This window comes from Scyliorhinus torazame, chromosome 12 (genome assembly GCF_047496885.1).
Source record: "Scyliorhinus torazame isolate Kashiwa2021f chromosome 12, sScyTor2.1, whole genome shotgun sequence".
NCBI classification, from domain to species: domain Eukaryota; kingdom Metazoa; phylum Chordata; class Chondrichthyes; order Carcharhiniformes; family Scyliorhinidae; genus Scyliorhinus; species Scyliorhinus torazame.
The window spans coordinates 161768486-161782179 of NC_092718.1; the positions used below are offsets into that span (position 1 = coordinate 161768486).

Genomic DNA, 13694 nt, shown 5'->3' on the forward strand with positions numbered 1-13694 from the left:
CGTTAATTTTGAAGAGGGATAAAGATCCGTTGCAGTGCGGGTCCTATAGACCCATTTCATTGTTGAACGTGGACGCCAAATTGTTGGCAAAGGTACTGGCATCGAGGATAGAGGACTGTGTCCCGGGGGTGGTGCACGAAGACCAGACAGGGTTCGTAAAAGGGAGACAACTGAATGTTAACGTGCGACAACTATTAGGGGTGATAATGATGCCCCCAGTGGAGGGGGAGGCAGAGATAGTGGCGGCAATGGACGCAGAGAAGGCATTTGATAGGGTGGAGTGGGAGTATTTATGGGAAGTGTTAAGGAGGTTTGGGTTTGGGAACGGGTTTATTAGCTGGGTTAGACTTCTTTATGGGGCTCCAACGGCAAGCGTAGTTACAGGTCGACATAGATCGGAGTATTTCCGACTATATAGGGGAACAAGACAGGGATGCCCGCTGTCTCCATTGTTGTTCGCGTTGGCAATTGAACCTCTGGCCATGGCGTTGAGAGACTCCAGGAAATGGAGAGGGGTGATTAGAGGGGGAGAAGAACACCGAGTCTCGTTATATGCGGATGACCTATTGTTATACGTGTCGGACCCAGCGGGGGGAATGATAGAGGTTATGCGAATTTTGAGGGGGTTCGGGGATTTCTCGGGGTATAGGCTAAACATGGGGAAGAGTGAATTATTTGTGATACATCCAGGGGACCAGAGTAGAGAGATAGAAGGCTTGCCTCTAAGGAAAGTGGAAAGAAACTTCCGATACCTGGGGATTCAGATCGCTAGGAGCTGGGGAACCTTGCACAGACTTAATCTGACACGGTTGGTAGAACAAATGGAGGAGGACTTCAAGAGGTGGGACATGCAGCCTCTATCGCTGGCGGGCAGGGTGCAAGCAATTAAGATGATGGTCCTCCCGAGGTTCTTATTTGTATTTCAATGTCTCCCTATACTAATCACCAAGAACTTTTTAAATAAAATAGACAGGAGCATCACGAGCTTCGTGTGGGCAGGGAAAGTTCCGAGAGTAAGGAGGGGGTTCCTTCAGCGTAGTAGGGACAGAGGAGGATTGGCACTACCGAACTTGGGCGATTACTATTGGGCCGCCAATGTGGCAATGATACGTAAATGGATGATGGAGGGTGAGGGAGCGGCGTGGGAAAGACTGGAGAGAAAGTCCTGTAAAGGGACGAGTTTAGAGGCGCTGGTGACGGCGCCGCTATCGATCTCACCTAAAAAGTTTACCACGAACCCGGTGGTGGCGGCAACATTGAATATCTGGGGACAGTGGAGGCGACTGAGAGGGGTGCGGGGAGCCCTGGTGGGGTCCCCAATCAGGAACAACCATAGGTTCGCCCCAGGAAGAATGGATGGAGGATTTCAGAGCTGGTTCCAGTTGGGAATTAGGAGGGTGGGAGATTTATTTATAGATGGGACTTTTGCGAGCTTGGGAGCATTGGAGGAAAAGTATAAGTTGCCCCGGGGAAATTTCTTGAGATATATGCAGGTGAGGGCATTTACTAGACAACAGGTGAGGGAATTTCCGTTGCTCCCGACACAGGGGATACAGGACAGGGTGCTTTCAGGGGTGTGGGTCGGAGAGGGCAAGGTGTCAGAGATTTGGGAGAGATGAGGGAAGAGGGGGAGGAGTCGGTGGGCGAACTAAAAGGAAAGTGGGAAGAAGAACTAGGGGAGGAGATAGAGGAGGGTATGTGGGCTGATGCCCTAAGCAGGGTAAATTCCTCTTCCTCATGCGCCAGGCTTAGCCTGATTCAATTTAAGGTGCTACATAGAGCACACATAACGGGAGCAAGATTGAGCAGGTTCTTTGGAGTGGAGGACAAATGTGGGAGGTGTGGCGGGAGCCCGGCAAACCACGCACATATGTTTTGGGCATGCCCGGCACTGGAAGGGTATTGGAAGGGAGTGACGGGAGTGATTTCGCGGGTGGTGAAGGCCCGGGTCAAACCAGGCTGGGGGTTAGCTCTATTTGGAGTTGCGGAAGAGCCGGGAGTGCAGGAGGCGAAAGAGGCCGACGTTGTGGCCTTTGCGTCCCTAGTAGCCCGGCGCAGGATCCTACTCATGTGGAAGGAGGCGAAACCCCCCGGACTGGAGGCCTGGGTAAATGATATGGCGGGGTTCATTAAACTGGAGCAGATAAAGTTTTCCCTGAGAGGATCGGCTCAAGGGTTCACCAGGCGGTGGCAGCCATTTCTCGACTACCTAGGGGAACGTTAGAGGGAAGACAGATGACCAGCAGCAGCAACCCAGGGGGAGGGGGGGGGTTAGTTTAGGTCAAAGATAAAGGGGTTTTGTTACTTGTGTATTGTTTAAAATTTCTGTATTGTTATTGTTGCGTTTGCTTTGTAAGAGGGGAAAAATTGTTGTTTGGGAAAAAAAAATTTCAATAAAACATTTATAAAAAATAAATAAATAAATTCAATTCCTGATGTAGTGAGAACTCATGTGGAAGAGCAGAGGGTTAAAACTGCGAGATTAGCAGCAGAAATGGCAGATGATTATGAATTAGTTCATAAATAAAGGCTTGATTTCCGACATCAATTTCAGCCAGTGACGGATCGAAACTGGGGACATGAGAAATACTCAAGTGGTAAAGGTAAAAGTGATCTGATGGGAGATAATAAAGAGAGTGTACCTCAGATTAAAAAAAGAAATCCAGGAGGGTGGAAGAGAAATGAAAAGTTTCAAATGTTTTCACTGTAATAAACTAGGCCATGTAAAGTCACAGTGTTGGTGGTTGAAGAAAAGCACTGGGAAGGCTGATGTGGTAAAACAGGATGAGACAGTAGGGTTTGTTAGAGTGGTAAAGGAAAGCCCAAGGGAAGCGAAGGAGGTGCAAACGATTGTACAGCCTGTTCAAGAAGTAATTGATAAGAAGGTGCCAGATGTCTTTAAAGAATTTACTTGTGTGGGCAAAGTTTATTCATGTGTATCAGGAGGAGCAGGTAAAGAAGTAACAATTTTAAGAGATACAGGAGCTAGTCAATCTTTAATGGTAAGCGATGAGGAATTATGTAGTTTGGGAAGAATGTTGCCAGAAAAGGTCGTAATATGTGGAATTCAGGGTGAGAGGAGAAGCGTTCCATTATAATGGTAAGGTTGGAAAGTCCAGTGAAGAGTGGTGAAGTGGTAGTAGGAGTAATAGAGAAACTATCTTGTCCAGGAATACAGTTTATCTTGGGTAATGATATAGCTGGATCGCAGGTGGGAGTGATGCCAACTGTGGTTGATAAACCAGTGGAAAATCAGACAACTGATGTGTTGAAGGACGAATATCCTGGGAGTTTTCCGGATTGTGTCGTAACAAGGTCGCAAAGTCACAGGTTAAGACAAGAGGAGAAATCAAAGAGTGAAGATGAAGTGGAAGTGCAATTATCAGAAACGATTTTTAATCAAATAGTTGAAAAAGAACAAGAACAGGTGGAGGATGAGGCGGATATTTTTAGTTCAGGAAAATTGGCGGAGTTACAACAGAAAGATGTAGAAATAAAACGGATATATCAGAAAGCATATACGGAAGAGGAATCTGAGAGTATACCAGAGTGTTATTGCCGTAAAAGTGATGTCTTGATGAGAAAATGGAGACCTGTACATATGCAGGCGGATGAAAAGTGGGCAGAAGTTCACCAAGTAGTATTGCCGGTAGGGTATAGAAAGGAGGTGTTGCGAGTGGCACATGAGGTACCAGTGGGAGGTCATTTGGGGAAAAGGAAAACTCAAGCTAAAATCCAGAAACATTTTTATTGGCCTGGACTACATAAAGATGTAGTTACATTTTGTCAATCATGTCACACATATCAAGTGATAGGGAAATCTCAAGCAGTGATAAAACCAGCGCCCTTAATACCCATTCCAGCATTTGAGGAACCTTTTACAAGGGTCCTAATTGATTGTGTAGGACCACTTCCTAAAACAAAAAGTGGGAATCAATATCTTTTGACTATAATGGATGTGTCTACTCGGTTTCCAGAGGCTATTCCAGTACATAATATTACAGCTAAAAAGATTGTGGAGGAGTTACTTAAACTCTTTACTAGATATGGACTACCCACAGAAATTCAATCGGATCAAGGATCAAATTTTACCTCAAAGTTATTCAAAGAAGTTATGGATAGCTTAGGGATAAAACAATTTAAATCATCTGCATACCATCCAGAATCGCAGGGAGCGTTAGAAAGGTGGCATCAGACATTAGAGACAATGTTGAGGGCTTATTGTCACGATTATCCAGAGGATTGGGATAAAGGAATTCCGTTCGTACTGTTTGCAATTAGGGATGCACCTAATGAGTCAACCAAATTTAGTCCTTTTGAACTAATTTTTGGTCATGAGGTAAGAGGACCACTTAAATTGATTAAAGAAAAATTGGTGGGTGAGAAATCGGAACTTATACTATTGGATTACGTGTCAAATTTTAGGGAATGATTAAATAGAGCAGGTGAATTGGCTAGACAACATTTGAAAGTTGCACAAAATGTGATGAAGCGGGTAGCGGACAAGAAAACCAAAGTTCGTAGTTTTGCTAGTGGAGATAAAGTTTTAGTGTTGTTACCAGTGGAAGGTGAGCCTTTAAAAGCTGGGTTTTGTGGACCTTATCAGATTGAAAGGAAATTAAGTGAGGTGAATTATTTGGTAAAAACACCAGATAGAAGGAAGACTCACCGAGTGGTCATGTGAATATGCTTAAAAGGTACTTTGAAAGGGAAGGAGAGAAAAAGGAGATTTTAATGATTCTAACTCAAAGTGACGAACCAAATCCAGATGACTGTGAATTTGACATACCTCAAATTAAATTGAAAAATGAGGATGTTCTTAAAAATTGGGATGAACTGTTAAGTTACCTTCCAGAGGAAAAACTAACTGACCTGAAAGAGTTATTGATATCACATGGGCAAGTTTGTAGAGGTAAATTGGGAAGTACTAAAATGGCTATACATGATGTCGATGTGGGAAATGCTGTTCCTATCAAACAACATCCATATAGACTTAATCCTTTAAAATTGGCACAGGTTAACAAAGAGATTGAGAGTATGCTTAAAATTGGCATAATTGAAGTGGGTTGCGGCCAATGGAGCTCACCCATAGTGATGGTACCTAAACCAGACGGTACCCAATGGTTGTGTGTGGACTATAGAAAGGTTAATGCAGTTACAAGAACGGACACTTATCCTATCCCACGTTTGGAGGTTTGCATTGAGAAAGTGGGACAATCAGCTTTTATTTCCAAACTGGATTTTCATAAAGGTTACTGGCAGATACCTTTATCCGAAAGGGCGAAGGAGATTTCAGCTTTTGTGACTCCAGATGGTATATACCAATTCAAAGTTATGCCATTTGGCATGAAAAACGCCCCAGCCACATTTCAACGGTTAACTAATACAGTCGTTTCGGGATTACCCAATTGTGCGGTATATATCGACGATCTGGTAGTTTTCAGCCAGACATGGAAATAACATTTAAAACATCTTATGGAGTTATTCGATTGACTTCAGGAGGCAGGTTTGGTGATAAACCTCGCCAAAAGTGAATTTGGAAAAGCCCAAGTCACTTTCCTTGGCCATACAATCGGACAGGGTCAATTGGTCCCACGGGATGTGAAAACAAAAGTTATTGTGGAGTTTCCGATACCCTCGACACAACGGGAAATAATGCGATTTCTTGGTATGAGTGGATTTTACTGGAAATTTGTACCAAATGTTAGCAGTGTGGTCGCTCCACTGACGGACTTGCTCAAGAATCGTAACAAATTCCAGTGGACAGCGGAGTGTCAACAGGCATTTGATGGCCTGAAGGCTGTGTTAACCACTGCTCCTGTGTTAGTCATCCCAAATTATACCAAACCATTCAAAGTGGCTGTTGATGCGAGTGATGTGGGCGTAGGTGCGGTGCTTCTACAAGACAACGACGAAGGGCTAGAGCGGCCTGTTGGTTATTTTTCAAAGAAATTGAATTCTCACCAGAAAAAGTGTTCGACGATTGAGAAGGAGACTTTGAGTTTGGTTCTGGCTTTGAAACATTTTCACATTTACGTGACCAGCAATCCGTCTGACACCATTATATATACGGATCATAATCCGTTGACGTTTTTGGAGCGATTCCGGAATAACAATGCGAGGCTGTTTTGCTGGAGTTTATTGTTACAGCCATTTCATTTAAAAATAGTACATGTGGCAGGACGGTAAAACGTGATAGCCGATGCTTTGTTGGAGGAAGAAAAACGAAAAAGGACTATATTATTATACCTGTTTGCGTGTGTTGTTTTATTTGAACCGGTAAAGTGTTTTTACTGTGTGCATTTCTTAATTGATGGTGCAAAGGTGAAAAATGAAACCATCTTGAAGTTGATGGGGCTTTTTTTTTCTTGGGGGGAGATGTCATGTGAGAGTACCGTTACGAAATGGATGTTTAAGCAATGTACCTTTAAGAAATGGAGCTGACCATATTACTGAAGTGATGTCAGAGGGCGAGGGTAGCTGAGCTGACTTCTGCTTTTTGAGTTTCAGTTTGAGAAGGCAGCTGGGAATGTCTGTGTGTTTTGCTGAGAGCTGCAGGAAGAAACACAGAGCTGGTCTGTTGATTTCTACAATCCAAAGACTATAAATATATTGAATGTAACCTGATTTGTTCTTGTTTTTGAAGGTTTGAAGTCTTTTGGATGTTTAAAGGAACAGTTTGAAGGATTATTTAGTGTTGTAGTCTTTTGGGGTTATCTTTGAAGTAATGGGTGTTAAGATATTCAATGTTTGTTTTGAAAAGGTTAACTTGAGTTCATAAAATAAACTTTGTTTTGTTTTAAAAACCACTTATCCATTTCTGCTGTATCACACCTGTAGAGTGGGCCGTGTGCTTCCCACACCACAATCTATTAAAAGCTGTGGGTCGGTTGAACTCCATGAAACACTTTGGGGTTCTGTAAACCCGGACCCATAACAATAGGAACCAACAAACAAAACCCCACCTAGTTACTTCAAAAGATCCTGCCCCTTCATGTTAATCTGGAACTCGGCAAACAATGTTTTCATGTGATTGCTGGGGCCATCACCCGTGGGGACGTGCACTTTACCGAGTGTTCTTTTTCCAGTTTTTATTATTTGCTAGTACTATTTTTATAAAACATCACTGTTTTTCACCTTGGTCAAGCTATTGTTTGTTATAATCTCCAGATAGTGTACAGCTTGTTTCAACAAGAACTTCTATTTTTATAGCATCTTTAATGTAATAAAATGTCATAGGACCATTATAAAGCAAACATTGACACTGAGCCACACGAGGAGGCTGTTATGACCAGGTTAACTGGCTCCTCTTTTTTCAACCTACTTGGTTGGTCACATCAAAGGTTTACATTTCCTTTCCACGAGGATATGCCTTTTCCGAGTTCAAATGTATTTAATAAGGAGCCAATCAACTAAGGGTTTCTTAAGTCAAAGAGCAAGTGTATTAGCTAATAAACTCGGGGGGAAAGAATAATAAAAATGAAGACACACACACATATATGAAAAGAGCAGGACGCGGACAATGTCCAGGCATGGGCTGACAAGTGGCAAGTAGCATTCGTGCCAGGCAATGGCCATCACCAGCTAGAGAGAATCTAGCCACCTCCCTTTTCAACGGCATTACCATCACTGAATCCCCCACTTTCAACATCCAGGGGGTTATCATTGACCAGAAACTAAACATGACCAGCCACATAAATACTATGGCTACAAGAGCAGGTCAGAGGCTGGGAATCTTTTGGAGAGTAACTCACCTCCTGACTCCCCAAACCCTGTCCACCACCTACAAGGCACAGGAGTGTGATGGAATATCCTCCACTGACCGTTGCGTGCAGCTCCAACAACTCCTGGAGCTCCACACTATCCAGGACCAAGCATCCCATCCACCATTTTCAACATTTACTCCCTCCACCACAGGTGGGCAGTGGCAACAGTATGTACCATATACAAGACACACCGCTGCAACTCGTCAAGTCTCCTTAGGCAGCACCTTCCAAACCTACAACCTCCATCACCTCGAAGGACATGGGCAGCAAGGTGTAAGGGAACACCAACACCTGCCATGTCACTCACCATCCTGACTTGGAACCATTTCGCCATTCCTTCACTGTTGCTGGATCAAAATCCTGAAACTCCCTTCCTAACAGCACTGTGAGTGTGACTACACCACAGGGACTGCAGAGATTTAAGAAGGGGCTCACCACCAACATCTCAAGGACATTTGAGGATGGGCAATAAATGCTGGTCTTGCCAGTGATGCTCACATCCCACGAATGAATATAAAGCACAATGATTTAATAAATTAAATATAACCGATTATCCCAAAACTGGAATGATTTACCTCTGTGTCCCATTCCGTCACTGGACAATTATTATCCTTCAAGCTCTCTACTCCCCTTCAAAGCCCACCTTGTGTTACCAACTAGACTTCAGCCTCTGTAAACACACTAGTATAAATCAAATATTTTAGTCACTGCTGTGAATCTCAATATGAAAGATAGGGCAGCTCGGTGACACAGTAATTAGCACTGCTGCCTCATAGTGCCAGGGACCCGGGTTCAATTCCGGACTTGAGTGACTGTCTGTGGGGAGTTTGCACATTCTCCCCGTGTCTGCATGGGTTTCCCCTGGGTGCTCTAGTTTCCTTCCACAGTCCAAAGATGTGCAGGTTAGGTGGATTGGCCATGCTAAAAATTACCCCTTAGTATCCAAGGATGTACAGGTTAGATGTGGTTACAGGGATAAGACGGAGGGAATGGGCCTGGGTCGGGTGCTCTTTCAGCATGTCAGTGCAGACTCAATGGGCCGAATGGCCTCCTTCTACACTGTAGGGATTTTATGGGAGGCTGGCCAGCGGAACATTGGAATGGTCGAGTTTGAAGGGAACAAAAAGCCTGGATATGGGTTTCAGTAGAAGATGGACTGAACGAGGTACAGAGACAGGCAGTGTCGCAGTTGTGGAATTTCGTTATTATGCTCGGACGACGGAAATAATGCCATCCCCAATGTGGCTGGAATATGTACTACCCACAGGAAGTAGTACAGCAACTGACCAAGGTAAATTCAACAACAACTCCCATCCTTTGCAAGTTCTACCATGAAGAAGGACAAGACCAGCAAATCCAAGGGAACAATATCACCTCTGATTTCTCTTCCAAGTCACAGATCCTACTGATGTGGAAATATATTCCTGTTACTTTGTTGTTGCTGAATCAGTGTTCTGGAATTCCCTGCCTAGCATCATGGAAGAGCACTGTCATCTCACAGGCTGCAACGATCTAAGAACGGTCACCACTACCTTCACAGGCTAACTAGGGATGGACAATAATTCTAAGCTTTCCCACATTATCCACATCCTGGTAACAAATTTAAAAAAGGCTGCGTTTGTTGCCATCGCCGCACATGTGCAGTTGTTTGCACGCCATCTTTACCGGGGGCAGGATGCGCAGCAGGCCACATGCACAGTCCTCACTGGCATTGCAATTGGAAATATTACTGCGCTGAAAGCATTAATTTATCGGTTCTTGCAAAACAATTTACAGACAATACAATATATATATGAAAACCCAATACTCCCATAACTCCATTATTTGAATTGTCAAATCATGTGAAAAATATTTTCCAATCAGAAATCAATAATTCAGCGAAATTGAACTGACTCAAAGGAAGCTGCTGCTGCTCTGTTTAAAATAATCACAGATCAATCTTAGAATCCTTACGGTGCAGGAGGCCATTCGGCCCATCAAGCCTGAATCGACCCTCTGAAAGAGCACCCTACCTAGGCCCATTCCCCCACCCTATACCCGTAACCCCACCTAACCTGCACATCTTTGGACTGTGGGAGGAAACTAGAAAAGCTGGTGAAGAATAAAGGAATAAAGGGTTATGGTGCTCGGGCGGGAAAGTGGAGCTGAGCCCACAAAAGATCAGCCATGATCTCATTGAATGGCGGAGCAGGCGCGAAGGGCCAGATGGCCTACTCCTGCTCCTAGTTCTTATGTTCTAACCTGGAGGAATGGAACAAACTATTGTGACTTGAAGGTTGATTGATTTACCCTTGCTAGTAAACCATAATAAATTAAATACCTGGTGGCACAGTGGTTAGCACTGCTGCCTCATGGCACTGAGATCCCGGCTCTGGGTTACTGTCCGTGTGGAGTTTGCATTCTCCCCGTGTTTGCATGGATTTTGCCCCCACAGCCCAAAAGATGTGCAGGTTAGGTGGATTGGCCACGCTAAATTGCCCCTTAATTGGAAAAAATGAATTGGGTACACTAAATTTATTTTTAAAAATAAAATAAATTAAATACCTGGTAGTAGTCTACCACAAATTTTGCTAAAAACCATGGCCTTGGACAGGCTGATGTGATGATCTGCTCTGTTAATAAATGTAGAATGGACTATTGTGATATGAAAGTTATCTGATTTACCCCCTTTTTTTCTAAAGTTAATGTACCCAATTCATTATTTCCAATTAAGGGGCAATTTATTGTGGCCAAGCCACCTACCCTGCACATCTTTGCGTTGTGGGGGTGAAACCCACACAAACACCGGGAAAAATGTGCAAACTCCACATGGGCAATGACCCAGAGCCGGGATTGAACCTGGGACCTCAGCGCCGTGAGGCGGCAATGCTAACCACTGCGCCACCATGCTGCCCTGATTTACCCCCTTGCTAGTTTTTAAGCATACCAAAGTTTACCCTTCCCCACACTATCTCACTCGCACATACTTAGTGCTGATTTCTGCTGAAGCGCTGTCGGTGGTCACCTTGTATTGGCAGGAGTTACAATGTTGAAAAAAAAGGTGCAGCCAAATTGGGATGAGATATAAAAGCTGCTCAGTAAAATCTCCATTTATTCCCTGCTACAAATGCAAAATACTGTAGATGCTGTAAATTGTATAGTTAAGATGGAACTCCAGTATTACTGATTGATACTGGGGTTTGAACATTTTGAACTGGGTTTTTCTTCTAGGTGGTAACAGGTAGAGTGGCCATTTGTCCAGATTTATACCAGACAGTTGGTTTTCAGGCAATCTGTCGACTTTCTGTCTGGTATTTTTATTCAGCTTACAACAATGCAAACTGTTGCTGCAGGATAGTGCTTGTCCCTCATACTGACCTTTCTGTCGTAGTAAAACAATGGTAGGGGCCTCTACTTGTTCCTTTTGTCCTTGTTCTTTGAATGGTCATTACTATTGAAGGCTACACACAGGCTTGTGGATGGGAGGCCTGTGATGTGCATGATGATTATGACCTTTCCACTTTGCTGCACCGCTGCTCATTAAATATCTGATACAGTATTCTTGACTGCCAGAACCATGGCAATGGAACAAGTAGATGAACAAAAGAAATGTCTCACGTCTTGAGGAGGTGCAACCGAGAAATATAATCACCCAGAGCAGCTGCCTAAAGAAGAAAGAAAAACAAAACTGAGAAAAAGTGTACAAGGTTACAATCCAAAATTGCTGAACTCAACTAAAGCTGTAAAGGATGCAATCAAAAGCTGTTCCTGGAGCTTACATTGAGCTTCATTTGAGCAGCACAGCAGACCGAGGATAGAGAAGTCAGAATGGGTCTGTGGTCCAGAATTAAAGCGAGTAGCTTGGTCCTGAATGTTGGGGGACTCAATGGGGATCTGTCCCAAAGCGCAATGGGTAACCTGCTGAGCATTTTCTGTTTTTATTCCTATTTCTTCAGTTTGGTGTCAGATTTACCAGTGAATAGAGCACTGAGATAAGTTTACAAATCTCAGGTAAGTTCACTGCAGTCCTGACCTTCTGCCGTAAAGTGAACTGCCGCAAAGCCAGCGAGCTTCCACCTTTACGCCATTGTCGCACATGACGGAGCTGGGCGCGCGCGGGGCGGGGGGGGTTAGAGGTTGTGACCTATGATCCGGCTGGGAACATGGCGCTCTATGTGAAGGCGGCAGCCATCCTGGGGCAGCTGGAGGGGAAACGGGGATCGGTCAAAACTCTGGTTTATAACAGCGGCCATAAGGTGAGGGCGGCCCGGGGCGAGAGACACTCCCGGGCGAGGGGGAGAGCGAGCGACGGACACCCCCGGGAGAGAGGGAGACTCCCGGGAGAGGAGCAGACAGAGAGACCCCGGGGAGTGAGTGAGGCATACACCCCCTCTTCCCCCCTCCCCCCCCAAAAAAAAAACCACAGAACTGGGATCACGGAACGGCAGCGGTGACCATGAGCCTTTACCACGTTTTTCTGTCCCTATTTGGGGGCATTAAGACAAATCGTAACACTCGATCACCATCCCGATAGCAGATCGGTGAACTCGGGATTGAACAGGGACCCTCCTAGTTTCTGTGCCCCAGTGTATCAGATTTTGTTTATGAAAGGCATTATAATAGCACTGTGGGGCAGTGGTTAGCACTGCTGCCTCAGGGGGAGCCCAGGTTCGATCCCGGCTCTAGGTCACTGTCCGTGTGAAGTTTGCACATTCTCCCCGTGTTTGCGTTGGTTTCGCCCCCACCACCCAAAGATATGCAGGGTGGGTGGTTTGGCCACGCTAAATTGCCCCTTAATTGGAAAAATGAATTGGGTACTCTAAATTTATTTTAAAAGGCTCAATAATTGCGTTCAATCATAGACTAATGCAGCACAGAAGGAGGCCAATTAACCCATTGCCCCTGCGTCAATTCTTTGACAGTCCCACTTCCGTGCCCTTATCCATAGCTGTACAAATTTTATCCAATTCCCTTTACATTAATATCGTGACACCCTCTGTGTTATGGGAGATCTGAGCATGGTTCAGAACAACTGATCTTCCAATGGCATTACTGACTTACAGTGCAGGGAGAGTTCTATATGCTATTCCCCTACAATATAGCCAACTCTGGTGTGCTTGCTGCTTTTGTCCAAAGATTTAATTTGGAATGATCGGGCTGACAGTCCAAAAGACCTTTCCCAGATTTCCACTGTATTAAATTCCCAATCTCGGCTGTCTGCTGACTGGCGAAATGATACATTCCCCATTCTCCACAGGAGAAACCCAAAACTGTATCTCCTTGGTCACATTGCATAGTCTTCGATCAGCATCCACAAGTAAAACATTGACAGAGGCTTGGGTACATCATGTCGGCCAATTCTGGACCAAGGGAACTTGAAGGGGAAAAGTAGGTGGGTTGAGTCCAACAGAAAATGGTCATAGTATTGTGTCCCTGTCTTTCAGAATATTAAGCAGCTGTTTGCGTTGGTGTGTGAAACACTGAAATATACTCCCGTGTTGGAGGAAATTATTAACACAACAGACCTGTTAAAGAAGGAGAAGAAACTGCAGATCAATGTCGCCAAGGTATGATCATTCACATGGCAAAGTGGACAGGAGTTTTGGGGTCATTTTCTCCTTTCCCTTTTAACCATTTCTTGCATGGATCTTTTCCCATGTTTTTTTTTTTTCTTTTTAAAAATTTACCGTGCCCAATTCTTTTTTTTGTTCCAATTCAGGGGCAATTTAGAGTGGCCAATCCACCCACCCTGCACATCTTTGGGTTGTGGGGGTGAGACCCATGCAGACACAGGGAGAATGTGCAAACTCCACACGGACAGTGACCCGGGATCGAACCCGGGTCCTCTGTGCCGTGAGGCAGCAGTGCTAGCCACCATGCCGCCCTGTTTTCCCAATTTAAATGACAAAAGAAAGATGACTACCTTGTGTAGAATTCTCAAATCTGTTC

The 13694-nt window shown here is 44.5% G+C and overlaps 1 protein-coding gene and 1 long non-coding RNA gene across 4 annotated transcripts in view; one reads left to right on the forward strand and one right to left on the reverse strand.

The window, feature by feature from the left end:
- Window positions 1-6293: 6293 nt before the first annotated feature.
- On the reverse strand, window positions 6294-11775 carry LOC140386715 (uncharacterized). The gene is made up of 3 exons (XR_011933659.1): window positions 11525-11775; window positions 11124-11410; window positions 6294-6552 (listed from the first exon to the last, which is right to left on the reverse strand). It is a non-coding gene; the product is annotated as an uncharacterized lncRNA (long non-coding RNA).
- Window positions 11776-11846: 71 nt separating this feature from the next.
- nsun5 (NOP2/Sun RNA methyltransferase 5) overlaps window positions 11847-13694 on the forward strand; it is a 45771-nt gene continuing 43923 nt past the window's right edge. Inside the window, exons 1-2 of one of the 3 annotated variants that reach the window (XM_072469308.1) lie at window positions 11847-12001; window positions 13190-13312. In XM_072469308.1, the coding sequence (XP_072325409.1) occupies window positions 11909-12001; window positions 13190-13312 (216 nt within the window). In that variant the 5' untranslated portion in view covers window positions 11847-11908. Of the gene's footprint in view, window positions 12116-13189; window positions 13313-13694 lie in introns of all 3 variants that reach the window. The other 2 variants (XM_072469309.1, XM_072469306.1) reach the window with 2 other exon arrangements.